Source organism: Coturnix japonica, chromosome 9 (genome assembly GCF_001577835.2).
Source record: "Coturnix japonica isolate 7356 chromosome 9, Coturnix japonica 2.1, whole genome shotgun sequence".
In the NCBI taxonomy this organism is placed as follows: domain Eukaryota; kingdom Metazoa; phylum Chordata; class Aves; order Galliformes; family Phasianidae; genus Coturnix; species Coturnix japonica.
This window is the reverse complement of record NC_029524.1, coordinates 10,789,845-10,817,275: the sequence shown is the minus strand read 5'-3', so window position 1 is coordinate 10,817,275 and position 27,431 is coordinate 10,789,845. Positions and strand designations below refer to the sequence as shown.

At 39.9% G+C, this 27,431-nt stretch overlaps 1 protein-coding gene across 24 annotated transcripts in view; it reads left to right on the top strand.

The window, feature by feature from the left end:
* DLG1 (discs large MAGUK scaffold protein 1) overlaps nt 1-27,431 on the top strand; it is a 123,572-nt gene that overhangs the window by 15,022 nt on the left and 81,119 nt on the right. Inside the window, exon 1 of one of the 24 annotated variants that reach the window (XM_032446687.1) lies at nt 5,465-6,067. The exons of 21 other annotated variants lie outside the window; for them this stretch is intronic. In XM_032446687.1, the coding sequence (XP_032302578.1) occupies nt 6,038-6,067 (30 nt within the window). In that variant the 5' untranslated portion in view covers nt 5,465-6,037. Of the gene's footprint in view, nt 1-5,464; nt 6,068-20,701; nt 20,966-27,431 lie in introns of those variants that run through there. 2 more of the 24 variants (XM_032446683.1, XM_032446685.1) reach the window with 2 other exon arrangements.

The window sequence follows — 27,431 nt, the reverse complement described above, 5'->3', positions numbered from 1 at the left end:
GCAAAAAAAAAGGGTGGGGGGGAAGAAAAAAATAATCCCATGTGAAAATAAGCATTTTGGCTTAGATGATGGAACTTGATCCAGAACATTTACTTTTACAGCTAGGCTAACAGATCTCAGTGTTTAGTGAATAATGGTTAGCTGATCTGTGGTTTTCCCTGTTCAAACATATGGGCATGTGCAGATAGAATCAGGCATGTAGAGAGTATCTGGCTTACTGTCTTCCGAGTCCTTCTTGCCAAGTTCTTTTCCCTTGTAATAGGAAAAAAAGAAGAGGAGGAAATAAGGGAGGAAAAGAGCTGAAATGACCGACCAGTCAGCAAAGTGTCCAACCAAAGCTAGGTAGAAATGAAACTTTAATCATCTTGCAATTGTGGAATCATCCAGGCTCACTAATGGAAAATGTTGGATTGCTAAGAGTTAATGAAAACATAGAGACTATAAAGTCTGTCTGGGCAATCTGTTCCAGTGCTAGACTATCCTGATAGGGGAAAACCTTTTACTTCTTGAAATCCATTTTAGTTTATTTCTCTCTCTTAATTTTCTCATCATGCAGATGCACTTGCCCCTGTTGTCTTGTAGGTACTGGAAGACTTCTTTTAGGTCATGCTGAAACTTTTTCACAAAGCTAAAGCAGGAGCAGTGCCCTCATTCTCTCTCTGTGGGGTATCCTACGAGCCCCTCACTGTGTTGGTGGCCCACTGCACAACTTGCTTCAGGTTATCTACATCCTTGTCATGCTGGGGGGCCGCAAGCTGAATGCAGTTTTCCGGGTGTACTAATAAAAGTGCCAAGTGAAGTGGAATAGTTTCCCTTGGTGTTATCAGAAGCACAGTAATACCATTTAGATGTTGTTAGCTGCCTTTGCTATTAAAGCATGCTGCAGGCTTGGGCTGAGTATGCTCAAAATCCGTACAAAGAAAGATAACGTAAATATTTTGATAAGAGATGCAATTAACCTAACTTAATTTTCTCATACAGCATGAAAATTAGTTGTGCCTACAAAGCAAGCAGTGGTGTCTTTTAACTTTTCAACTACTTTTTTTTGATAGCTCTATGCGACATTTTAAGATGAGATAACATTATATGGAAAAGGAACTTGAGGTGTATTTTCCAGTGGAATGAAGAAAATCATTTATTTAATGGATAGTCTGTACCTGTTTGTATTTGTACTAGAAATGTGTATCAAATAGTTAATCAGAATCTTAGAGGAAATCACTGGAAGCATTACCTGCCTACCTGGTGTACGGTGTTAAAGATGCAGGACGCTGTGCTCCTGTTTCTCTATTGCATAAGGCTTTGTTGACTACAGAATCTTCATCAGGCCTTTACAAACACAGTTTTACCTCTCCCAAAATCAGGTGCTTCCTGGAGAAATCCTGGGCTTATCATGGTGATCATCTTCAAATACACCCTCAGTATTTATACAGACTCCTTGATGGTGTGCAGTCTGATTGTTGTGCGACCTGTTGTCAGACTGTAGCTTTGTGCTTGTGTTGCATATGCATGTGTATCACCTGGTATGTTTTTCAACTACTTTTTTTTTCTGAAGAAATAGCGTGCTTTTTTTAATTGGGCATCTAGTAGTGTACAGTCTGAGGTCTTGTAGTGAGTGTATAGTGTATGGTCTGAGGAGCCTCATTGCTTTCCCCATGCCAACTTTATGGGAGGGAAATGACATTTGGCTTGCTCTTATTTTCCTTCAATTCTTAAAATCCAGACAGTTTGTACAAATAAGAGAGTGGAATTCAGTTCAGGATGCATACACATACACACAAGCAGTACGTTTCTACTGTTTCTAAAAGTTTGCCCTTAATTGTTTGTTCGTTTTTAACTAGTAGTAGAAGTATTGTGCATATGGGTTCTAAGGTAGCTGGGTTAGGTTACAGCATCTTAAAATGTTAATACTTCCTTTGCTAGACGAGCTGAGATAATGCTTGCAGTGATGCTACTGCTTGATCTTTACCAAGTCTTTGAAATCTCTTCAGATCTGCTGAAGTTGGGGAACTGATGTACTCTCAAAAAGCTCAGCTAAGCCTGCTTCTCTGGTTATACCTGTGACTGCTGAATGTTACACAGGTTTTCTTGAAGAATTAGCAAATTAGCATTTAAATAACCATGTGTGCTTTTATCACTTGTTGGAAGATGAAACTATTTGCAAAATTGCTGTTTTTCCAAAGCGTTATTTTAATTTTTGTGATTTATTCATTGGATGGCTTATATATGCTTGGATTTTCCTTTAATTATCTGGTGACTTATCTGGTAGATGGAGAATCTCATGTTGGAAAAAATAGACTGCCAAGTACAGCCTGAAGGAATTGGTAGGTAATACAACATGAGAAAATCCCATCTTCTTTCCTTACTCACATGAGTGTCATGCTTTGTTTTTTGCAGTGTTAAAGGTACAGGTAGTGGTGAATGGAATTGGGTAGAGCTGGTGTTGGTGATTGCTACTGGTATGACATAGAGCTGACAAACATTTATTTTTCAGTGGATGTGAGTATGTGAACAGATTGTGATGCTATTTATTATTTCACTGAAATAATAGAGATTTTACTAGGAAATGCTTACTGGCTACATACAAGTGTCTTATTAATTGCATTAAAAATAGAGCTGTTCATGCATTTCATGACATTGATTCAGGTTTTTGGTGTACTTCGGGATCTTTTTGTTGCTTCTCACAACTCAAATTAATGTAAAGAAGTTTCCAAGTTAATGTATTGATTAACTACAGCAGGTTCAGTTCTGTTTTTTTTATGTAGTTGTTTTTCTTAAACAACACTGCCTTACTGTCTTTCTGAGCTCTGAGGTGTAACACGTGCTTGGTCATTCAGGGAGTTCTAAAACTAGTCTCCAAGTAGCCATGGTCTTGTTCCTTCTGAAAATGCTAAGCCTCAGGAATGCTTGACTCATATTTTCAATCGTGTTTGTTTTCTGAGCAGGATTTCCAATGAAAAGCCTGCAGATACTGTGTTTTTGGGCTGGGAGCTGCTTGTTTATGTACTCTCTTTGAGAGCTTATCCATCTGTGTATTGGATTTATGAAGATGTGCATTGCTATTTGCTACAAAATGTCTTGCTCTGCCATTACAGTATGTGTGATTGGTATCTTTCTATTCTGTGCCATGATGACATCCGTTTACTGATAAATAGTTTTTTCATCCATTTGAAACCTCAACCAATGCTCTCTGACTTGTTCCCTTTGGCACAGCTGCTGTGAATCTGTTGTGGGTCTGAACAGTTAAGTTCCTTTTGTGACAAGGTTTATTGGCCACTGGGCTTGGTAGAAAAGATGACAGTGAGTGGGGAGGTGATGATCGTTAGTTCTAAGGGGCTCCCAGAGTGGACAAGGATTTAAAGAAAAAAGAAGGAAGTGTCTCTGAATAAGTCAGACGTAGCCACAATTGGATTGTATAAGCTTAATCTTAGAGCAGGATGGCTGAGCAAGATTTGAGTGATGAGAAATATAATTGATTTGTGCCCTTGATACACAGCATGATTGATGGGCAGGCAGAGCTTGTGCACCACTGGGAGCTCCTGAATTGAAATTTGTGCAAGAAACTCATGCGTGGGCTGCATGCCTTGGGCCGGGCATGAAGAGATGTTTCTAGATGCCAAGCCACCTAAAAAGGCATTTGCTCAGTTTCTCTTGATTTTGTATCTTTGTGCTTTATGAAGTTCTCTGCTCAAGGCACCTGAGCCATCAGCCGTCTCAGAAGACTTGAGGGATTTAGATATTTTGTACAAGGAGTATCCTTAATGCATTGAGCTATGTGACTGTTTCTTCTTCTGACATAGGGCTGTTCCAGCTGCTTGGCTGCTGCTTTGCTTCTCTGTTTTCTGAACTCAGAATGTTTATTCTTCTGTCCGAGTTGAGTCTTAAATCAATCTGAAAGATGCATGTTTATCTCTGCAGTGGGAAAGCTTCACCTGGTGTTCATACCAGAAATACATCTGAGGCAGCAGAGACAGCGTGAATCTCTGCCTTGATTCCAGCAATCTTGGTCTTGATGGCCAGATGTTGTAAGATAAAACTTGACATCCCATTTAAGCTGAGCTGAGTATTTTTTTTGTGTGCGTCTGAGCAAGCTTTTCCTGCTTAATGAATTTATTTCAGCAATTTAGAAACGGAAAAATTATTTTCTAGTGTCCTTTTCTCCCATGTCCTGTAAAAGCACAAACAGTCTGCAAAATGAAATGTTTAATCTTAAGAAATTAGGAAACTGTTATTCCTAACTTCTTTCATTTTGGCTTTTTTCTTTCCCCCCAGTGTATAATAGGGCAGAGCTGAGTAGTCCTGTGGACTAAAACAGTGGAATTTTTCTACTTGTATATCTGCTGAGGGGAAAACAGCGTTGCTGTTGTTTGGCTTCATAGCTCTTGTGAGCTGAGGCTTGCCAGCCTCTATTTGATACTATTCAACATGTGGTGCTTCTGTTGTTAATGCCTGAGCTCCTTCAGCCCTGCCACTTCCGTGAGAGCTAGGCTTTGAGACACTCATTTGAAAGAAAACTAGTTCTGTTTTTGACTATAAAACATGGGTGTGTATACCTCATTCAAAGTCAAGGTCTCATCATGGCACACACCTGTGACCATGTCGTCACAGTGTGAGCAATGCCAGCATTAACCTGAGGCTTGAGTGGGTTGGGGGTGACTGCAGCAGGGGGGCTGCTGCCTGGTGCAGTGCTCTGGCTGGCAAATGTGGGGACAAGTGCAGCACCGTGCCTGGTAGGTGCTGGCACAGCCACTTGTGGGCATCCAGAGGGCTCAGAGTGAATTAAGCTTTATTGTTCCAGATGATGTGATGTGAAGAATGGCTCTTTCAAGGATGAAAAAGGAGAGAGAACAGTCTTGTACTAATGCAATGCATACCAGGGGCTGCTTGGACTTGATTCTGGAACCTGTTTTTAAAGTGAAAGGATATTGAGAGAATGCTCTGGGTAGATACCTGGAATGTTTTAGACTTGTTTGGTAGCACAAAATACCATTGATTTGGCTGGTTGTGCATCTTGGGCTAAACTCAAAATAATACACGTGAGGATTTAAGTTTAAAGTTGTCTGTTGATATATTTTTTCAAAATGCTTCCCTGTACATGCAGCATAGGGAGGGGGGGAGAGACCTAATAGGAGAGGATAGCTGAACTGAAGGTTAACTGGTTGCTTCCAATGCTTTGTGTACTAGATTAATGTAGCAGGGTTCTTATTTGTGCATGAAACTGCCAGGTTGGTGTTTCACAGTACAAGCTGTTTTTTTGTGTGTGTCCGAATGTTTGACTTTTCCCAGCTGTATTAATCAGGCTGAGAAGGCTATGCTTGTGCATACAAACTTTGCCTTGTCATTGCATTACAGCATTACAAAAGGAAATGAAATTCTAGGTTAATTTGAGGCTCAAAATAGCATTTCTCTTGCAATATGCATTACTCTTTCCTTGCCACTTTCTTCTCTCCCTGTTCTACGTGGAATATTCCATTCATTACAGCTTAAGAAATCAGTTGTTTTGCAGCTTGCAAATGCTGAAATGATGTTAGAGGAAAAATGCTTCCTTGCAACCTTAATGATTTTTGAACAAAAGCTTAATTTTAGAAATTGGAACCAGCTAAGAGAAGCTGAACTGAGATTTTTTTGCTGTAAAATAATTTCTTAGTGCATTTCATCAAATGAATCCCTATGACTCGCATGTGTTAGGTAATCCTGAAAGAGGAGTAAGTGAAACAGACTATGAGGAGGCACTTAACTGGTATGGAATGAGATTTGACATCTTTTGTAAGATATTTTCAAGGATAAATCTGAGTTTTTCAGACACAGATAGTCAAAATAGGTTAAGAATCTCTCACGAAACTTCCAGCCTATGTATTTTAGCTTGCTCTCTCTTTTTCTTCACGTTATTTCTACCTCTGAATGAATTCAAAGGGGAACCTGGCTCACAATCTACTGTTTTGACAATTGAATAAGAGTGCTTCTCATTTGAGATGATCTTTAGCTGGGACTGAAAATAAGCCTCGTAAATGTTTGGAAAAATACCTGCTATGCTGAAACAATGGATTGTTTATGCATTGTGACGACCAAGGTAAGATCATAAAGCTTTTGATTAATATTTCTGATCTTAAAAGTTCTTGAACCTGTCTTTCAATTTTGTCTCCCTGTGCTGAGAACATCTTGATGATATTCTAGTGTTGTTGTTTTTAACTTTAAATGCATCGATTGTGAATATACATTCTGTAGTTGTTGCTAAGAACAGTCACAGAACATAATTCTTGTCAGAGCTGATTATGCAGGTTGAAAAACTCATGTGAAGTAGAATGATGAATTTGTTTTTGTCATTTTGCAGTAAGATTCTTTCCTATAGAACTGGCTCTTTGAATGTGCTAATATAATAGATGGCTTTTTGTTCTGTAGTGTGGAATTCTAAGTGATGTTTTACATAACCATTATCAGGACATCTTTAAAAGAAAAGATGCTGAATTTAGCAAGTCCTGCTAGGGATGGATATATTTCCATATGTTCTGTAATCTGGACATCTTGCTGCTTTGAGATGGAGGCACCCAAATAGCTTAGTGCTGTTACTTCTGTGCTAGAAAGAAGTTTTGTGATTGTGTTAATGCAATCCATGTAACTGGTAAAGGTAAAATCTGATGCATAAACAGCTCGTGTGTTAATGTGTGCTTGTGAAATGTGAAAGGGGTGAGACTTCTTGTTTTGTTGTCTTTTTGAAGATTTTTATTGTTCTTGTTATTGGCAGACTGTTCTCCTGTGTTGTTCCACTTTCCCTGGATATTTGAATAATTGCAAGTTTAAACTTCTAACAATCCAGTCTGGCTTCTGGTGTTATTCTTAGGTAATTTGTGACATTGCAGCTTGTCCAGAAGCACGTTCTCAAGGAACATAATGAAACTAAACAACTTAAAGAATGTTGCAGGGATTTGGGGATACTTTTTATGAGATGCAAGGTAAAGGTGTTTATGAGTCTGTTTGATGGAGGAAAGCACAGGCTGATTGGAATGGGTGAGGTTCCCTCATCTGTCGCTAGCAAGAAGTCTTTCTGGTGTCCAAGCTGTTGGTTTCTTGGAAGTGAAACCTACCCTTTAAAATCACAAGTTTGATTACAGTCATTCTTAGTGTTGCTGCTTTCCTCCTTTAGGTACAGTGAGATTAGGATCAGATAATGATCCTAGTGAACAGAAAAATGATTCATACAGAAAGTTAAGGACACTTGAAAATTGATTCTAGCAAGGAAGGATTGTTTCAGCCAGCACTGCCCTATGAGAGCTAATACTTGCATAAGTCCGGCTGTTCGCAGTGATGCTGCACGGAAGAGGAAGAGATCATCCTCTCTCCAACAGAAGTCTTTAGATTGGCTTAGGCTGATACTGCACCTCCACCTGGAGTTACCTACCACCTCTTAATGCTTCCTGGCTGTTTAACATGTTTAACAATTAGCTAAATGTTACTGTACTGCCTGGCATCTTTGTGTGAAGATGTTTATTTAAAGTGAAGCTTATGAAGTACTGTGCTTCTCTGTGAACATCGGTGCATCTGATGACTGGAAAGTTGTAATCTAATGAAAAACAAATTCCTTAATGTTGTGCGTAAAACTGTGCGTACTTCTCTGTAAATTAATGCATATGACATCTGAAATCGGCATTAAAGAAATGTATGATACGATTAGAAGTACTGTTAAATACTTCACTTTCCTCCTTACCACATGAAAAAGTATTTGAGATGATTCATTGTTACTTTTTATTTCAGTGCAGCAAAGTAGAGAATTTGGTCAGGGATATGAATTTTCTAATGAATTTGAGAGATCTCTCCTAATTTGATCATTGTGCTGTATTTAATTAAAAATGAAGGTCTGTTTGTGATGGGCAAATAAGTCCTTAAGCTACTGCTTTTCTTCGCACTCATCCAGTGCAAAGAACACTGATTAATACAGGGCTTTTTTCTCTCCTTATGTGGGCACATTTGGTTTGATGTAGGTAGGCAAATTTGCATCACTGCAACCATGGATACTATTAAGAGCAGGCACGTGGGCTGCGCTTACAGTAATGACTTTATTTAAGTAACAGTTTTAAATGAGTACATGACACTTAATGATTTTTCATATCTGTGTATTTTGTTTTTTTCCAGAAGAGCAGTTTTTGAGCAGTCTTTGTTAACTCGCTTGTTTAGTAGTACATGTTCAGTAAAATCATTACATGTAAACATCTGATCTAACATTTCTTCAAATAATATTCCTCGTAAGGCAGTAGTGCAAAGAAATGGTTGCTGTGTACAGTTTTTGTTTCAAAACCTCAAGAAGTGTCCATCCAGTCCAGCACCTTGTTACTGACAGTAGCCAACATGTGCTATCTTCAGAAGGGGGTGAGCATGTATGATGTGTTTCTTAGTAATGAAGAGAAAGATGAAGGTTTCTATTTTTTGCTTTTTATTTTGCTTCCTTCCCCAGGTTATTAAATCAGGAGTCACTGAAAATGCTGGTCACCCTGGCCAGCAGTGATGTGGCTGTGCAAGGCAGGAGGCTCTGTGGAGCCCAGACACGGAGCACAGCTCCTGTTTCTCCTCACCTGCTGCCTACAGGTACAGGACCTCTCCTGTGGAAGTGACCTCACCCAACCATCAAACTCAAAATGGGTCACTTAAGGCTTTAGCTGGTTGGGGCTTGTAAGCATCTAGCAACTGAGGTTTGGTACCTTTTCTGGCAACGTGGTCAGAGGATTAATTCTTTTTCATAAATACAGGCCCTTTTTTTCTTTTAATGCCTTTGGTAGCTCCCTCATTTGCCTTCACCCTGTCTGTTTGAACATTATCTGTCTTCCTGAAGTGCACTACAAAGAATCAATGTTGGTTTTCTTCATAAACTACTCTTAGGCGTAAGAAGGTTGCTGCTAACTTTGCGTGAAGCTTTTGTTTCTCCAGGTTCCCTGAACCTTTCCTCATTGTGCTCCAGCTTTTTCACCATCTTGGTGGCTTTCCACAGGACTTGTCACAGTATTTCAGATATCCTATAACAAAGTCTATTAGAAGAGATAAACAGAGGCTGCATTGTGAGTTTGGAAGTACTGTGAGTAGACACAGTAATGATGGAAAGAAATATGAACCAATGGAGGCAAGGCTGTGTAAATGGAAACAATTCCTGTTTAGGCTTTTTGTGTATAAAGCTGATGCAGAAATTACTGTCTGGACCCAAAGGAGGATGCATTCTTAAAATGGAGGAATGAATCCTAGAACTCCATGAATTTAAAATTATAGAAACATAGATGTGTGAGAAAGAAATACATCAAAAGCTTAAATACTGTGAGCATTAAATAGTCCACAACAGCCCTTCAAAGTTGGCATCCGTAACTTCGTTTTGCCACCGTTTCCTGTCTTCACTAAAGAACAAATAGATTTCCAAATGTATTGGGTTGCCTATAGAACATGGTTGTCTGCTGAGACAATCGAGTAGTGCAAATAAGATACCACTTGGCTTTGATCTGCCATCTGGTTATCATGTTGAAGAAATGGGTGCAGAATCAGTCATCATAAAAACTTTGGGAAGTGAAAGGAAAAAAAACCTGTGCATCACAGTAATGTTGGCAGTGTTGGCAGATGGTATGAAACTGCTACTGTATGTAAGCTTGCAGTATAAAGCAATGCCAAAGAAACAGCTGCCTGCTGGGATGGCTGGTAGGTGTCAGAACGAGGGATGGCTGCCTGCAGACTAAAGGATTGGCTCATTGGCATTCAGAATAGGAGATGAGGTGTGCTGTTAGGAGTGAAGAATGTGTACTGTAGGTGGACTTAAAGGGTATCTGACAAAAAAGATGAGGAATATAAGGAGAGAATACTGAACTTGTAGTCATGCTGGGAGAAATGACATCCCCACTGCAGGTATTTGTTGTGTTTGTAAAGACTACTTGAATTTTTATTGCCCAGATTGGACTTTGGCTTTGTGTTTCTGACTCTTAATAGCAAATAAAGTAGTTCAGGGTGATATGAACCAGTGAGAGAGTGGTTAAATCCAAAAGTTGGAGCTAAAGATCTTAAATAAATAAATAAAAATACAGTATTTCAGATTCCATGGACAGAACTGAGAGGAGACTTGTGTGAGTTCTGTGGATGAATAGATTTGAAGATGATGAGATGACTGAAGACAACAGGAGTGAGGAAGAAGTTGAAGATGACACAGAGTGACAGCAATGGAAATGATAGAGCAACCTGAAGCATAAAATCTGAAAAGCACTCTTAAGAAAGCATAAGAATATAAGCGAAAGCAAATATTAGGAAAATATCTAACTGTATATCAGTTACAAAGATACAGTAAGCTTTATCTGTGTAACTTCTCCTTAAAGGGTTTTTCTTAAATTATCATCTTTCTGTTGATGTGATATACTTCCAGCCACTAATGCCCTGGCCCAGAAAACCTGTGAGGGTGGCAGTTGCTCTGTATTTTAGTAAACTTGGATGGCTCTCTTCTATATGGACTTGTCCATCTCCCCACAATGCACATAAAATACAGGACAAAGGTATCAGTCTGTGACTTGTGCTTTATATGCAGGTTATCCCTAGAGACAATCCGTTTACACGTGTTTGCTTATTCTTTGTAAATGACCTAAGCATTTAGAAGCTTTAACTTGATTATTTCATTGATAAAGTTAATAGAGTTGCATAGCTTTTCAGGCAGGCGTGCATCAGCAAAGTTGGTACTTGTTCTAGTTTGACTGAAGACGTGGGGTAGTTGAGCCAACTCTTGGCGTGTCTATATGAACCTGGTGAATGTTACCAGAAGATTTTGAGTCTTTGTCCTCAAGTTGGTACTTACTTGTTTGTAGTGGAAAGTAGTTACGTCTGGTTACTGCATGAGTTCTAGATGTGTCAGATTAGCAACAATGGCTATAAAATGCCAGTATTTTCAATACTGTCTGAGATCATGGTGTGGAATATATTTGGATTGGAAAAGATGCTGAATGCAGCAATAAAGGGGGGAAAAATTTGTCCTATATAAAATAATCCTTCCAAGCATTTTCCAAACTCCCTTCTGGAACACTTTATGTCGGAGGAGCTGCTGATTTCAACTTGAGTGATTCTATTTATTTATTTGTTTCAGGTAGGATTAATGGGAGTAATAAAGTGAAGTGTTTATTCCTAATTTTACTCTGCTGTCTGTCCTTACTGTGGGAGAAGAGTTCTGTCTGTAGCTTCAGGTGTGACAGCGGCCTGATGTATCAGATTGCTGCAAGAGAGAATGCTTCCAGCCTCTCGCTCATGTGCTGGAAGCCCAGTAGAGTGCAGTGTGCTTTTCTGTTGGTTAGTGAGTTAAAGCAGCTCGTGGAGAAGCCTGCTCAACACTTGGAGCTATGAAAAAGTATCTGCTGGAATAGAGAATTGTAGTGTATGGAACAGTTAAATTGGCTCAGCTGCAGCTGAAAAGGCAGGTAAAATGATAGGGTTTAACAGATCAACCTTTCTGGAAGGAGAAGGGAGGAGAGCAACTATTCTCTCTTCAGGAGAACTGAAATGTTTGGTCTTTTTGGTGCTGCTCGTGAATCTGGACCCTCAGAGTGAGCAGCTCTGGCACAGTTTCCTGTTGTAACGAAAACTGGGAGAAAAGAGTGGGTGAATAAATATAGGGTTGCTCATAGTTGGGCATATGGTCTCCAGCACGATTCCTTCAGCAGGCAGGGTATTTAGGTTTCTTCAAAAAATAAACCCACAAAAAAGTACAGCCCAACCCCTTGCTCAAAAAATCCTCTCTAAAACGACATCCAAGTAGGGTTTTCTCTTTGTTCAAGTGTGATTGAAGGTGAGCTGAACTCACTGGCTGATTTTTCTTGTATGCCACCGTTGGTTCTTTTTTACAGGTGGGCATAGCACTTGATTTGCAAATGTGATGCAGTAGGTTTCAGCGGGGCTTTTTAATGTGAGGATTGCTTTTCTTTTCACTTATTTATTTATTTGTTTCTTAATCATAGCATGATACGCTGTCAGTGAATATTACTCAATATTAACATAGTTCAATGAGTGGTGATTTTGTTCACCAGTCACTGCTGCATCTTGGGCTTGGAGGAGGGAAGGATATGCTTTAATGAAATGCTAATACTTAATGAAAGTGTGACTGAGGGCTACTGTCTTAAAGGTCAATGTGGGCAGAAGTCATCAGCATTCTCTGAACCCATCTGAATGCCCAATGGAGCATGAACAGTCCATAGGGCATTTTAGCTACAAACCCATGCTGCCTGGATGAGAGATTTCCTTACATCCTTTGTACGTTCTCTAACAGTGGGTTTGCTTGTGCCTACATACCTTGTAATGAATGCTGTGAACACTTTTTGTCCTTTCTTCATCTGCGCAAGGCTGAATGTGCCACTCATGGTTTAGGCTTCTCTCAATTGTGCTGTTGCAATGGAATGGTCTGCAGTGAATTTGTACTTACCAGTGTGGCATATCTTTCATACTAGAAAAAACAGCAGCTACCACCTGTTTGTGGTGCCTTTATTGCTTTGTCACAGTTGACACTCCTGAGGAGTGCTTTACTTGTGTGTTGTGAGGGCTGTGCAAGCAGGGTAGCTCAGGAGCTTTCCTCTTGGACACAATTGGTTTCTTCTTTCTGTAGTTATTCTGAAATCTCCTGAATATTACAATACTGGACTCTTTTTCTTATGTGTAGCACTGTTGTATTACATAAAGCCTTTTATTATTTTTAACCTGCTGCTTTCGTCTTCCTTCAGTGCAGGCAGACAGCCTGTGAGTGCTTCAGCCACCGCACTGTTCTTTGTTGAAATGGGACTCTGTACTTTAGAACAATTCAGATGAGGAGGAGTGGCAAATTCAGTGACTCATTAATAGTAAATGCATCTTAAGTCTCCTGTAGAAAATTTCCTTGAAATAATTGTGATATCTTATCTGATAGGCATCAATTTCCCTTTCTCCCCTCCTACTGGGTTGTTAACGATGTCACATGTACACAGCTGATGTTATGAAAGTAATTGAAATTCAAGGGAATGCAGGAAAGTGTGAGGTTGAGCTAGAAGTAGCAAGGTCTTTTAACTCTTTTCCTGATTTTAATTTTAATTGGTTGTGAAATACTTTTTAGAGACCATCCATACAACTTAGGAGATGGATAAGTGCTGTTTTACACAGTGCTTTGTAATCACCACTCTGAATTGTGGGGGGAAAAGTGGAAGAGCTCATCTCAACTACAAAGGGAATATACTTCCAAAATACAAAGATAGCAATGACTTGTCAAACAGGATGTTAGAACAGGAACAATGTGAGTTAAATTAAAATAAATTGAAGCTGCAAATCAAAAGATTCCTGTTGGTAAATCTATTTATTTCAATGAAAGCCTTTTTAAAATAATAATGTAGATAATACCAACTCATTATGATGGAGTTGGGTGATTTTGAAGATCATATTTGGTTGTTTATTAGGAGTTCATGTTGAGAAACTCAGCCGGAAGGTCTGTCTTACTTTGAGTAATTTTGAAGGATTGAATGGTGGGGGGTGGCTAATAGACCCCATTATCAGAACCCCAGTTCTGATGCTTGTATAGCATAGGCTGTGATAGTGTACTGCTGTAAAATGGAGACTTTAGAAAATGAGATGGTTTACTGTAAGGTTGTCTCGTGTTTTACATCCTTATCTTTAATTGCTACTGGCATCAGATGAAGAAGCCCTTGTGAGTGGAGAAATGCTGCCCTCTACTGTTCTTATATGTTTTTTTCCTCAAGAGAACAAGCAGGAAAATGTGAATATCTGCATTTTAGGGAACTTGGCATGGCTTTCTAAGCCTGCCTGCTAAGAATCACAGGTTTGAAATATGAGGAGATGCTTCTGAAAGGTGGGGAAAAGTGTAGAACTATGGTATGAGATTACAGGATACAGGTTTGCTGGTCCCCAAACTCTAAAATCTTGATGATACTTTGCATTATTTTATTCCCCACCAGGAGGAGTGGTCATGGCCCGGAGCCTGTTGATATTCAAGCTGCATTTGAAAAATGCTGTTAATATATTCTTTAATTCTTGGATTGCCATTTGTGGAGTCAAGAGCTGGACTCGATGATCCTTGTTGAGCCCTTGCCAACACAGGATGTTTTATTATCCTGCATTCAAAGTTCTTTGTGCCTTTCTAATTCAGAGGATCTGTGTTGCACTGCAGAAGGTATCACTTTATTTAAACATGTGTGCACACATATAATCTTTCTTCCTGCACCAACCAATCAAAAACGACTTCACAAAACCGAATGACTTTTATCAAGTGATTCTTAGCAAAACTTATCAGCCCAGATATACCAATGGGCAAGGAAGAAGAGCTAATTTTGAATCAAAAGCAAAATGCAAAGAGTAGCAATTTTTTTTTTTCTGTTTAGTTCAGTTTTACCTTGTATTGACTTGGAACAATGTGAGAAAAATGGGAGAAATGGCTTTTTGTCTGATTGTGGTTTTATAACAGATTTAAAAAGTTTTATACTAAGAGTTACTATTCTTTCAGCACAGCTTTTCTGATCAAATAGCTTTCTTCCACTTGGTTATTTAATAACTTGTTTGTCTTTTTAGTTGAAGTATGGTATTGTAGGTGTCCTAAAGGAAGGGGACAAAGACCTACATTTGCAATGGATACTGACTTTGCAGTAAATCCAAAGATAAAGTTTCTCTCAAGAAGGAAAACTCACTTTTGAAAAGCTGTGCAGTATGCTTACCAGTAGCTGCTGAAGTTTTACAAGGGCAGGAAATGGGTTCTTCTTGAAGTACTGTGGCTTAGAAACATGGTTATGCAGGGCTGATGGGCAGGATTTAGTATGGAATCATTATTTGAGGTTTTATTTGTGAACAGGGTACAAGTCAAACCACTAGTTGCTGAAATGATGCAACGCGCCTCAAGCAAAATGACATGACACCCCCCTTCTAGTTGACATGACTTAGAGAAGAAATTGCAGGACCTTGGTATAGTCAGATCTCAGTGACTTGGGGAATGGGGTTAGGAGGCAATTCATGAAGCTCAGCAAGGAGTTGTGCCAAGTTCTGCAGTAAGTGCCGAGTAAAGCCATGTGGTGGAACTGGGAAGGAACTGGCTGAATAGCAGTTGTGCTAGGGCAGATCTGGTGGTTTTGGGAGAAGCTGAGGAAAAAAAGATAGTACAGCTGTAAGTAGTTTAGGGTGCAGTTAAATGTGGCAGATAATTGAGCATCACTAGGGTACTGTTGGTGCCCACGTTCTTTCCTGCTCTCAGAAAGCTATTCTATAATTGAGTTATGGTCTGTTCTCACAATTTTTAGGTAGTGGAACTGGAGAAGTGATTTGTTTGCTTTCTCCATCTCTGCAGTGGAGGGAAATAAAATTGAAAAACAAAACAAAACACACTCAAGTCATTGTTAGTATTGTGCAAGCGTCTCATCTGCACTAGCTATGAGTGGCTCTTAGAACCTACTCTTGTGCTACATCAAAACAGTAGAGCAGAAACATGGCAAATTGCTGTCTTTTCTGAATGTTGAGTTGGGGAAGCATGAACAGCTATTGAAATGAATTTGGAGTAGTGTGAGGCATCACTGGACAAAAAATACATACAGTTGTATTTCCTCTCCCTGATTTTTCACTTTTTTTTATTAACCCTTTTGCCCTCATTTTTCCAGTGGAGGCACAGATGCTTGATTCATATGTTGAGTCACTCAACAGCAGTGCTGCTTGCCTTAGCTTCATTACATGAACAACATGAAAGACACTCCACAATTGACAACTGCTGCTCCAAAAGGAATTCTATCAAAAAGGTGGATTAAATGAATCAGATTCTGAGTAGTCCTTCAATAGCTGAGGGATCTTTAGTGCATTATTCATTCTACAATAATCCCTGAGAAAATGTTCTCTCATTCTACACCATGTCCTACCCCCTGCAAAACAAGTGTTTTAGCTGAGCAGTGTTTGCAGCATCAAGGCCTTCTCTATTGTATCTGCTGCTCCTGTAAGTAGGCAGGGAGTGGGCAAGTGGTTGCAGGGGACCCAGCTGACACCCAAAGGTGTCAAGGGGATTTTCCATACTTTTTAATGTCTTGCTTTACAGTAAAACTGAGGAGTTCTTCTATTGTAGCTGTTGAGTGTTTGGGCATCAGTCCCATTGCCCTGCTCTGGGAGCCAGTGAGTGATTATCTTTGTGTCATTCATTTGTATTTGTTTTCCCCAACACTTATTTCAGTTCCTTCATCTCAACCTTTGTGTATTATTTTTCTTGCCCCTGTGATTCTTTCCCTCATCCTTCCTAGTAGGATGTGAGCAGGTTGGTTGGGTGAGGGCCAACCTTCCAGCCAAGCTTGCTTCCACCACAGGCAGTTTCTGAACAGGTTTGATATGTTTGAAGTGGCATAGTACTTCTTGACTTCAAGGATTTCCTATTTAAGTTGTGTTCCAACCAGAGTACAGTCTATTCAGGAGAAAGTCACTCTTTTGTTTTTTCTCACAAAGATGTTACCGATATAATGAAATTCCCTTTCAGCAGTGACTTTAACCAAGGAGATCAAATAGATTTCCATCTGACAGGAAGAAAAAGGCCATAGTGTTTCTGTCTGCTGTATTTTCCTCCTTATTACTGGACCAAATTTGAAGTTTGCAAAAGGATCTGTTCTCAGTCCTACCTCGTTACAAATATGTTCTCTCTGGTTTTGTGCATGAGTTTGTGAAGTTCCTTAAGAAGGGCAGATGCACATCAGTATTCTAAACTGAAAGTGGTCATGGTGGCTGCAGTATAACTCCTGCAAATGTGTTTACATGCCAAGCTGTCAAAAAGGTGCTTCTGAGATAGAAATAGCTGCTGAAGTTAACTTTTACAGGAGGAATCTTCAGGTCATGGTGTTTTCAGTAAGTAAATCCCCTTGCCTAAAAGTTCTGTGCAGGTGATTTTTCTGGCAATAAAGAGCACGCAGAAACAAGCAGTGCACTTCTTGACTGCTTCCTCAATTTGTTTCAATAGTCATTTTGCATTCTGGGGAGTAACAGTAGCAAAGCCAAAGAGCTTCATGGATGCAGTTAGCACCAGACATTGCAACTTATGAAACTAGTGTTCAGATTTCATTTAACCTTATAGAAATTGCTTACAGAATTACTGCTCCTTGAGTAAAGGATAGAGTTACAGTATATGAGGTAATCTTAAACCAGTGTCATAGCTTCCTTACATAAACTAATTTTGGAGTTCTATGTATCATCTCAATATCTATATGTGCTAAGATTATGAGGAAAAGCGATTAAAATAAGTTAATTGGATTTAATTAAATAGAATACTAAAAAGTATCTTTTTTTTTATGGTATTACACTAAGTATCCTGGAGGTGTGCAAGTTCAAGGTGTGCTTGGGGAGAACAGGTACCTAAACTAGAATTCCACCAGACTGACAGGTGTCCACAGTGATCCCAAGGGGGCATATTCTATTTAAAGCAGTATGAAGGTTAGTATAGTCTTTTTCCCTTTGATTTGGTATTCTGACCAAGTGATGTGTTTGCCAAATTAGACCTGTACTTCTTCATGGTATTGAAAAAAGTCCAGGTCATCTTATCTTACAAGGTTGTTGATTCTTTCCCTATATTGTATGAGAACATGGGTGTAACACGTGGACTGATGAAACAGGTACAAATATGTGCAATCACTCAAGAATCGGGGGTAAATGCTCAACAGGAATATTCAGGTCCTGAAGGGATTGCAGCGTTTGTTTTTTTTTTTTTGATACTACATAACTCTTGATTATCTCAAGGAGTCTTGGAAGTAACAGCTTTCTTATTTTATGGTAATAACAAAATTACTTTTGCTTACTAACTGAAGATCATAATGATGTTGGTATTTTTATTGGACTCGTGGGAGCCATGAGTGAAGATGTGTTATTGTCAGGAAAACATTCAAAAGAAATTTGAAATAAAGGCAATTCATTTTTTATGTGGCCTCTTTGTGAGCATGAGAAGTCATTTCATTAGTGTCACTTCAGAGTAAACATCAATTCTTTCTAACTTTCAGTTGCAATCAGAGTAATAGATACATGGGGAGATGGGAGAGTTCAAAAGTAGGTTTGAAATATTTTGAGTATGGGTGTTTATATAGTTTTATTTAGATCTCTGGAAGCTTTATGTTCACAGCTGCATGTTTAAGATGCCTTGGAGCGCAAATAATAGTTTCACTTGCTTAAAACAATTGCAGTGAAATTCTGAGATTCAGTCAACAAACAAGTTTAAGAATTGTATTTTTAAGCTTTTGTGACAAGATATGAGATGGTCAAAAGTTGCAATTTATGTAAAGATCAAGGCAATTTTGTCGTGTAACTGATTTGTTTGCCTAGAGCTGTAAAGACATGGCTGAAAGACTCAGATGTTACGTGGTCTTCATCTACAATGTGGATGTAATTGCCTGAAGTTACTTAAGCTTTTTCTTCTTTCATATCTTACCGACCGAATCCTTTGTAGATGTGTAGACTGTGTCTTCCACTTTTTGATTCTTCTATGCCCATGGCACATTAGAGCTTATTTTTTCTGCATTGCGAAAAGCTATTTGTGCAACACTCCAGTTGCTTTTCCTCTTTGACTTTGTCATGAAATCGCCATGCATTTGGCCATGTATTTCAGCAGAAGTAATACTGTTGCAGTATGACTGGAATTGCGGCAATAAAATAGGCTGTTGATCTGTAGTGTATAGAAAAGGTGGTACAGCAACAATATTTTTTTCCTTTCTCGTGTGTGATGTTTATGCTTATCTTTCCGTGCGCTTTGGCCTAGTTCTTCAGACAAGAGATTGTATGTTGTGACCCCCAGCCACCTGAAGGGAAATAGAGGGCTTTTCTAGATACCTCACTGATTCTATTATACTGAAGGTTCCTCTTGGATTTAAATGTGTATATGTGAGAGAAGCTTAACCCAGCACGTGGAGACACAGAAGATGTATATATGTGTGCAGGTTACATACTTTCTTGTTCCACTTAAGATTTTTCCTTTGGTTTGCTACTGTTGCTGCCCATGATGCAGATGACCTACTGTACGAAGCGAGGTCTTGGCTTTTTTGGTGAGCAAGTGTAGGTTGTAGTATGTGCTGGAAAGAAAGCTACGCTTGTTAGTGTAGCATCTTCTGCCAAGGAGGAGGTCCTCATGCAAATGAAGTTCATTTTGGGTTTATTGTGGGCAGAGTTGCACATTTTCCTCTGGACATTTGCTTTAGCTTTCGTTTCGTCCGTCTGCACGTTTGTTAAGTTGATTGTCTACAGTATAATTCATGAAGCTCCTTGTTTCTGAGCTGTAAGTGTGGATGTCCATTTTTCACTTCGTTACCTCAACGTGTGCTCATGAGGTAAACCAGGCGAAGTAAAAGGGAGATGACAGCAGGCTGCTGGAGACTTAAACTTAGGTGAACAGTCACAACTGAAAGGATGAGAGCAAACTTTTCTGGGAGTGTTCTGGGGGTGTGTGTGTGTAGAATTGAGTCTTTATAGGTTGTGATTTAAATAAAACCAATACCTCCATAACTATTTTTTATAATAAATATTTTAGCATATAATAGAAATCTCAAGGAGCCTGTGACTGTATTTTCAGTTCCAGGGGGAAAAGCCTTTTTGAAAACTTTTGTTTTTTAAATGTTCACTTGTACCATTGCTTTGTAATGAAATACTTTACTGAGAGTAGCTTGTAACCAAACTGATGAATACTCCAAATTATTCCTGACTTCCTTTAGACTTTTTTTTTGGGGGGTGGGAGGGGAGGAAATTATAGCTTCTGATTTCTGAGTCAAAGAGACATGACTGACCTCTTTTCAGTGGTCTGTGGGGATTAGGGCAAACATCCATAAACTTGAGCATAGGATGTTTTGCACCAGTATGTGAAGGAATTCCTTCACAGTGAGGGTGATGGAGCACTGTAACAGGCTGCCTGGGGAGGCTGTGGATTCTCCTTCTCTGGAGGTGTTCAGGATCAGCATGGACCATCTACGTGTGCACCCTGCAGTAGGGGGCCTGCTTTGCAGAGGGGTTGGACTTGATGGTCTTTGGAGATCCCTTCCAGCCCCTGTGATTCTGTGATTTCATTGTGTTGAAGCTGGAGAATATTTGTGCCTTTCTGTTGCTGTTTAATTGCTTTTGTAGACCGCTAGGACTTTTACTCAGCAGTTAACATTTCTTAACGTTTCATTAACCTTGAATTTTTAATGCTAGAAAATGAGGATTAAATATCCCATAACCATTCACTCCGTGGTCTGCTGAGAGCTCCTTAACAAAGCTGTTCAAACTGCAGATCAGCAAATACCCTGCTGCTAAGCTTACAACTTCCCCGGTTTTATAATTACACACATCTGATTTTAAAATGGATTTTCACATGCTCATTGGTGCAGTGTGAAAGCACCTTGCGGGAAGCGTTGGACTGATCTCTGGCGGGCCGTGCGGCGAGTCCCTTACTGCAACATCTTGCCCCTCCCCTAAGCAACCAGCGCACACTGAGCCGAGCATCGTGGCTCTGCTGGAGTTGCTTCTATTTTCATGGAGGAGGAGATCGCAGACCTTGCACTGCAGCAGGTGGAGCAGCCGCGGTGGATCTAACCCTGGGATCTGGTGTGAGGATCTGAGTGTTACTTGGGGCCGCCGTACAGTTGTCGCTCCAGGCTGATGCTAATGTAATTACATGTAAAGCTGACTCGAACATTTTTAAAGATGGACACGGGATTTTTTTGTTTGTTTTTTTTAAGATCTGGTTTCTAACATGGAGCAATTCTTTTTTTTTTTTTTTTTTTTCCCCTGACGGATTCAAGCTGTTTTATATAAAGGCTTATTTCTGAACACTATGGACCTAGAATAAATGTCAAAGACAGGCAGCAAGCAGCGCTTACAGAGGCATTTTTCTGGAATCTCAGTCGTGGATCGATTGAAGTGCACAGGGTCTGAAAAAATGTCTCCTAGCATAAAAAACTTGGATTGTTTTTCTCCGATGCTATGCCACTGTAAAGTAGCATGTACCAACAACACAATATCTTTAATGTTTGGATGTAAGGTGGGTCTCTAATAGGACTTTCCTGGAATGTAAGCTGGATTTAATAGGCTGTGAATGATTGCCAGGATGTGTAGTGTGACTGTACCTTATTTCCGTTTAAATAGTGTGTGTTTTGTTCTATGTGTTACTTGGGTTTGGGGGCTCTTGGTGATTCTGACTGAAGTAATGAATTATCGTGACTGCTCTTTAGAGATCCCTTTGAACAGCGTTTTGAATTTACTGAATGCCGCAAGTAAAATGTCGTCATTCCCCATTAATCAGCATTAATCGTCGTGTAATCAGTTTATGGCACTTGGCTTTCATTTTCTTCAGCTGTGGAGAATTAAATACATGGGAGACTTGCACCGAGATGTGGGGCTGGAAATGCCTCCTGACATCATATTGATAGAAGCAATCGTTAGTGGCAGGTTTGGGTTTAACAGTCCCCTTGGGCATTTAGTCATTTTAGGACTCCATCAACTGTTTGGGTTTTAGAGTAATAAAACGTATGATTTCCTCATTCTCAGAGTAGGAAACAGTGTATTCAGTGCTGTTCAAACTGCTTTCTCCAGTGAAATTAACACATAAATTGAGGGTTGTATGAGAACCTGGCTGCTAGGAAGCCCCTTTAATTTTAATGTGTGCAAAGTTGCTTTTCAGACTGAGATTCAGCAGTATTTGTCTCCAGAAGTTATATGTTCAATGTTTCCAAGTTGGTGCTCACCGTTCTAAACACACACAGGAAAAAAAAGCTGATTTGTATAAATTAGGAACAGATGTGCCTGTACATATATGTATAAATAACACATATGTATTGTTGCTGAAGAAATAACATGAGTTTGGGAAGGAAGGGTCTGATTTTTTGTTTTCTTATGGCTCTTTTCATTCCACGAGTGATTTTAGTGAAGCTCCAGGCTAAATCCTTATTCCCAGTAGGCAGGAATTTGCTGTGCTTTGTCTTTCATGCGCCCAAAGCATTTTTCAGTTATAAATGTTTGTATATTTATTGATGCAGGTTGGAAGCTATTTGCTATAAAATCAAGATTTCTTTCATTCTTTGCAGAGATCTGCACATCTTTCTTATTTATAACAGTAAACTTGTGAATAAAGCCCTAGGATGAAAATAGCATTTAATTTTGCCGGTCGTGCTGTAGATAAAGAGATGCCGGTCCCTTTAAGAGCAAACTAAAAATACCCAGCGAATATCCAGAATCCACTTTAGGCGTTTTGTGCCGGATTTGAGTGACAGCGCGTTTCGTGCTGCACTCGCACGTCAGCGGCCTGTCTGGCTGTGTGTGGGCCCGGCTGGGCCTGGCACCCCACACCCTGCAGGGTGACTGTGGGGCCCCAGCCTGACCCCATGGGCACAGGTCACCCCAAAGGGCAGGTGTGGTGCTGGTGCCTGTGCTGAGTGTGTAAGGGAGCGTGTCCTGCAGGCGAATAGTTTCTCAAGTGTGATTGAGCGGTGTTGTACTTGAAAATGTTTTGTTAGGCTATTCTGCATGGGCTTCAATTGTAGCCAAGTAAACTGGCTGTTCAGCTTGCAGAAGAGAAGGTTCTGGGGGATCTCATTAGTGTCTATAAATACTTGAACAGGGAGCATGAAGAAGGCAGAGCCAGGCTCGGCTCTGTGGAGCCCAGTGCCAGGACAGGAGGCCATAGGCACAAACTGGCACACTGGAGGTTCCCTGAGAACAGTCAGCTGCACTTTAGCGCTGTGTGGGTGGCTGAGCACTGGCACAGGGACCAGGGAGGTGTGGGGACTCCTCCTTGGAGATCTTCCAAAGCCACCAGGTCATCTGCTGTGGGCGGTCCTGCTGTGGTGTGGGCTGGCCAGAGGGATGCAGATATTCTGCCCACCTCAGCCCTCCTGTGCTTCTGTGAACAATTAATGCAGAGCGAGCGCTCTATGCTTTGAAAATCCCAAGTGAACTGATGATTAAGTTTGAGTAACTGTGACCTGCTGGTAGCGCAGAGGGATTTTGCACTTGGCACTTCTAATTGTTTTTGGAAGGAATGTTGCAAGGTTGTACTGTACTGAAATACCATTGTGATATCAGAAAAATCCCTTTTAAATAAGGAAAATCAAAGAGCCAATACTTGTGAAAATGTGGAATAGTAACACAGTGTAACCTCTTCAGTGCTTTATTTAAAGAAATAATCCATCTCACGCAAATGTTTTATGAAACAGTGTTGTTTTGTTGTTGTTTTTGTTTGTTTTTTTTTTCCCCATAGAAAATAGGTTTTCTTTTTACTGTATAGGAAAAGATCATTGGTAACCTAACTGCTCTTTGGTCTCCTTTCCTTCGCATTCTGGAACTGGTGAATTTCTTCACTACATGTGCTTCTTCAACTGTCTTATTTCTGAATATCCGTGGCATGAAGCAATGCATAAATGTTTGCATTTAACACTGTATTTTTGCATATGGTGGAACATTGTGACCTAATTAGCATGTTACATCGGTTTTGCTCAAGATTCAGCATCAAACTGAAGAGGAAAATGAGTTCCAAATATGAAAAGCAGCTCCCCATGTCTGTACATTCAAATGCCTTAGTTTTTTCACTTAGCTCTAGTTATTAAAACAAAACTCAGTTGCTTCTATTTTTAGAGACAAGGAGTTAGTTATTCAAAGTCCTGAATGTGTGCTTAATAATATGTTTATTCTGTTCTACTGCTTCAAATCATTTGTTTTATCATATATTGAGACCTAAAATGTAAATAATTCTCAATGATCTATGCTGCAATCAGCAAAGAAGTTTTGAAAATACATACTTATCTGCATCAATTCCATTACTGAAGTTTCTATTGCTATAGCTGCAGACTTTCAGCTTTTCATTGTGAGTTGCTGTTCACCTGCAATGAGGTTTCATTTGATTCTCACAGTCTGCCCAGCTGTCAGATATGAAAAGTTTTCAAGGTGACTTCCGTTCTGCAGTAGCTGGGCATGCTTCGTGTTCTGTATCCTTTCCTTTTTCTCAGTGAGGAAGCACTGTGTTCTCCTGACTGTTTGCTCCTGGTTAAGCACCTCCACACTACAGGTTACAATGCTGGCATCATAATAGCTTTGTTTTAGCACAATTATGGCAAGTCTGCCTGGGTGTTGCTTCTGATGTTGCAGTTATTGGAGCTTATTTTCTGCTGATTGGAACCTTCAAATCAGAGTTGCGAAGGCTGTTTTTTTTTTTTTTTTTTCAGAGGGAGATATATGGGGATAACTGTAGTTGTTTAGATTTTCCTACTTACTTTCTTTTAACTTGCTGCATTGTAGTCCTGTTGTGCAGAAGAGGAGGTGCTGAATGTAAAGGAGTGTTTCCCAACTACTTTGCTTGCTGGCATGGCTTTCTGATGGGTCTCTTCAGGTCAAGCTTCACTCATGAAGTGGAGCAGTGACTGAATAAGGACAAGTATATACATTTGGGTCATCGTGAGCAAACAGTCTAAACCCACGATGCTTTTTTATGCTGTCTGTTCATGCTGCAGAGGAGTTATCTGACCTTGTGAACGACTGTATCACCTTTTAATCAAGTCCTCGCTTATTCTCAACCGTTTTCAAAATATTGATTGGACTTGTATGGTGAAAATCACAACCAGCCTTGTCACAGCTATATACGTCGGGCTGCGTGCTTTTCTGGGTCTTGTTTGTTGTTTTTATTTGTAGTGTTGCAGGGATCATGTTGTTGTATGGGTGAGGAGCATTAAAACCTGGGGGAGAAGGGGAGTACAAGAGAGATGACTGGCAGCATTTTTGTTTGTTTTCTTTTTTTGGCACCTTTTCACTCTTTCTAACATTAAAGCTGCCTTAGCACTGAACTGTTGTGTGTATGTGTGTGTTCAGAAGTTGTATTACTGTGCTTTCAAATTTGTTTTTGTGTAAAAATCAGATTATTGTGTACTTATGAAATGAGTTGGGTTTTGATACACATCCCCTCCTGAAGAGAAGTGTAGCTGCTGCTGTCTTACATTTATGTCATCAAATTATCTGGTAGTTGAGGGTGTTCTTGCAAGATTAATTTTCAGTCCATGAACGTGGCGTTCTGTACGGCTTGAATCTGTAGATTAACAGAATTGCATGCTGCTGTGGATGTGGGTCACCAGTTTAAGGCATAGGACTGTTTGGGAGTTGTTAATTTTCTTTTGATTCTCTTTCAGCGAGACCTCTCATTAGGGGAACTTGAAAAATATAAAACCACAACTTCATTATCTCTGGAGAGTAGATTATGTATGAATTTGTTTGAAATACCTTCCTCCTAAAATATGGTATTTCCTGAAGCTTTTCTGTGCTTTTCCTGTGAACAGATGATCTGTATTCTGAAAAACAGTGCTACAAGATGTCCACAAAATCCTCGTTTATCCTGTGTGTTTTGCAGATACTGTGCTCCTTTTTATTTTTAACTCTGCTGGGCTTGTGAATTTAGGCAGGGAAGCTGCAGGCCTGAGCACTTAGCATGATGAGTGATTTCACTGTGCTGAATATGGGACTGTGTATGGTCTCACATAATCTAGCACAGGTTTATTAAAGTCAATGGTTACTTCAGCAGTTTAAACCAGCAAATAATTTAATCAATGAATTTTGAACTGTGGATAAATACTATAAAGTGTGTCATCTGTTTTGAACAAATCTTGTTAACTGTGTTACATCAAAAGAGAAATGCTTGGACTTCATCTTAGCATACATATAAACCTGCAGCTGAAGTCTTTAAGGGGCAGTGTTTAGTTTAATGGCCTGGCTGCTACCTGAGTGGTGGGAAGCTTTCTTGTTGTACTGTCTGCAAATTCAGAGCTGCTTTGCCACACCTGGCCTAATTCCTTTTTGATCCATTTGCTTTGCCCATTCCTTGGCTGGCTTGTCTAAGCAGGGTCTCCTGCTGCCTCAGGTGGGCACATGATTGAATCATTTTAGTTGTAAGCAGAGAAGTGGTCCTTGCCTAGATACTGTGAGATGGCTTGGTCCTGCTCTCTCCCTTTCTCCTTGTGCTGCCATCACTGCATGTTTCATCTGCTGAACCACTTCAGGGAATTAAAACACTAGCAGATGAATATTGCTGGAACAAGGAACCAATGCTGCTGGCTCAGCCTGCTGAACTTGCTCTCCATGAAGTCAGGTGTGTGCTGGAAGCAAGTGACAGCAAGATCTGGTTGCAGAGCAGCACTGGGGGAGGTCCATAGGGCCCTGCTGCTCTGCACAGCTGCTGCCTGTTGGATCGCAAGGCTGTACAAGTGGAAATACACCTTTAGGCTCATATGGGGTTTAAGTTGTATGGAATTTGATTCAAGTCTGACAGCACAATTAACTTAACTGAAGGAGATGACTGAATTCCTGTTCCAATGGTGGCAGCTCCTGGAGAAAGAAGGAATAGGCTGTTGGGGACGGTGCTGTTTGAGCAGGCCAGGTTCCCTGGGTGCTTCATGTCCATCAGGAGGCCTGGGAGTCCCAGGGGTGATGTGCAGTAGAAAGTTAATACCAAATGCTTCCATTTCTCAGGAGTGCTAGCTGTTACGTTTGCTTCACTTGAAGTTGAGACACTTTGCTTTAAAGTATTTCCTGCAGGGGACAGCACTACTCTTGAATATTACATCAAAACCCTATTATTATGTCATGTTTATGATGCTTTCTGAGAAGTGTATTTCTCTCATCATTGCATTGGAGAATCCTTTACCACAGCATTTCCTTGTTTTTAATGTAAATCGTAATGCACGTTGGCTTATTAAAGCTTCATATGTAATCTATTGTTATGAGTAGATGTGTTTCTTAATGAAATCTAGAGCCTGTTTGCTCTCAGTGACTAAATACCTGATTCTGGTAGATGTGTCTGGCTTCAGGAAAAAAGCCAAGCAGTTCTGTGCTTTCACAAAATATATTTACTTCTTTTTTTTTGTAAAGTAAGTTGGTTTTGATTCACTTGCAATTAGTTTATCAATTTTGATTTTAAACTTGACTGGTGCCCTTGTAGCTTTCCACAAGATTTTGTCTGGTCTGAGTTGTGAAGTTGGTCCACATTCAGTTCGTCTTCCCATATTTTCACAGCATGTGGACTAGCAGAGGTCACAAGTTCCAGTCACCTTAGAAATGAGTGGCTTAAGCATTAAGAGGTTGGCAACTGATGTGTCTTAATTGGATACTTTGTTGTGTTGAACTCATAACTTTGTAACATTGGTTACGCTTTTATGAAGGTCAATGAAGTGCATGGATGACCGAGCATGCCTCGGAATTGGTTGGGACTGAGAAGTTGAATATGAGGTTTTTCTTTAAGCACATTAGTAATATGAGCATGTGTTTGGAGCTGCTGGATGAGCAGTTAACCTGCAACCCAGAGAACAGGTGAATATTATGCCCCTGTGTGTCACTGACTTCATTCATAGCTTTTAGCAATAATCTGCTACAGTGGCTACAGAACTGTCTGGTTAGAATGCATCCCTAGTGGATAAATAAATAGGGTCTGGTTTTTAAAATTGAATGAAAAATTAATAACATTGACCGAGTAATGT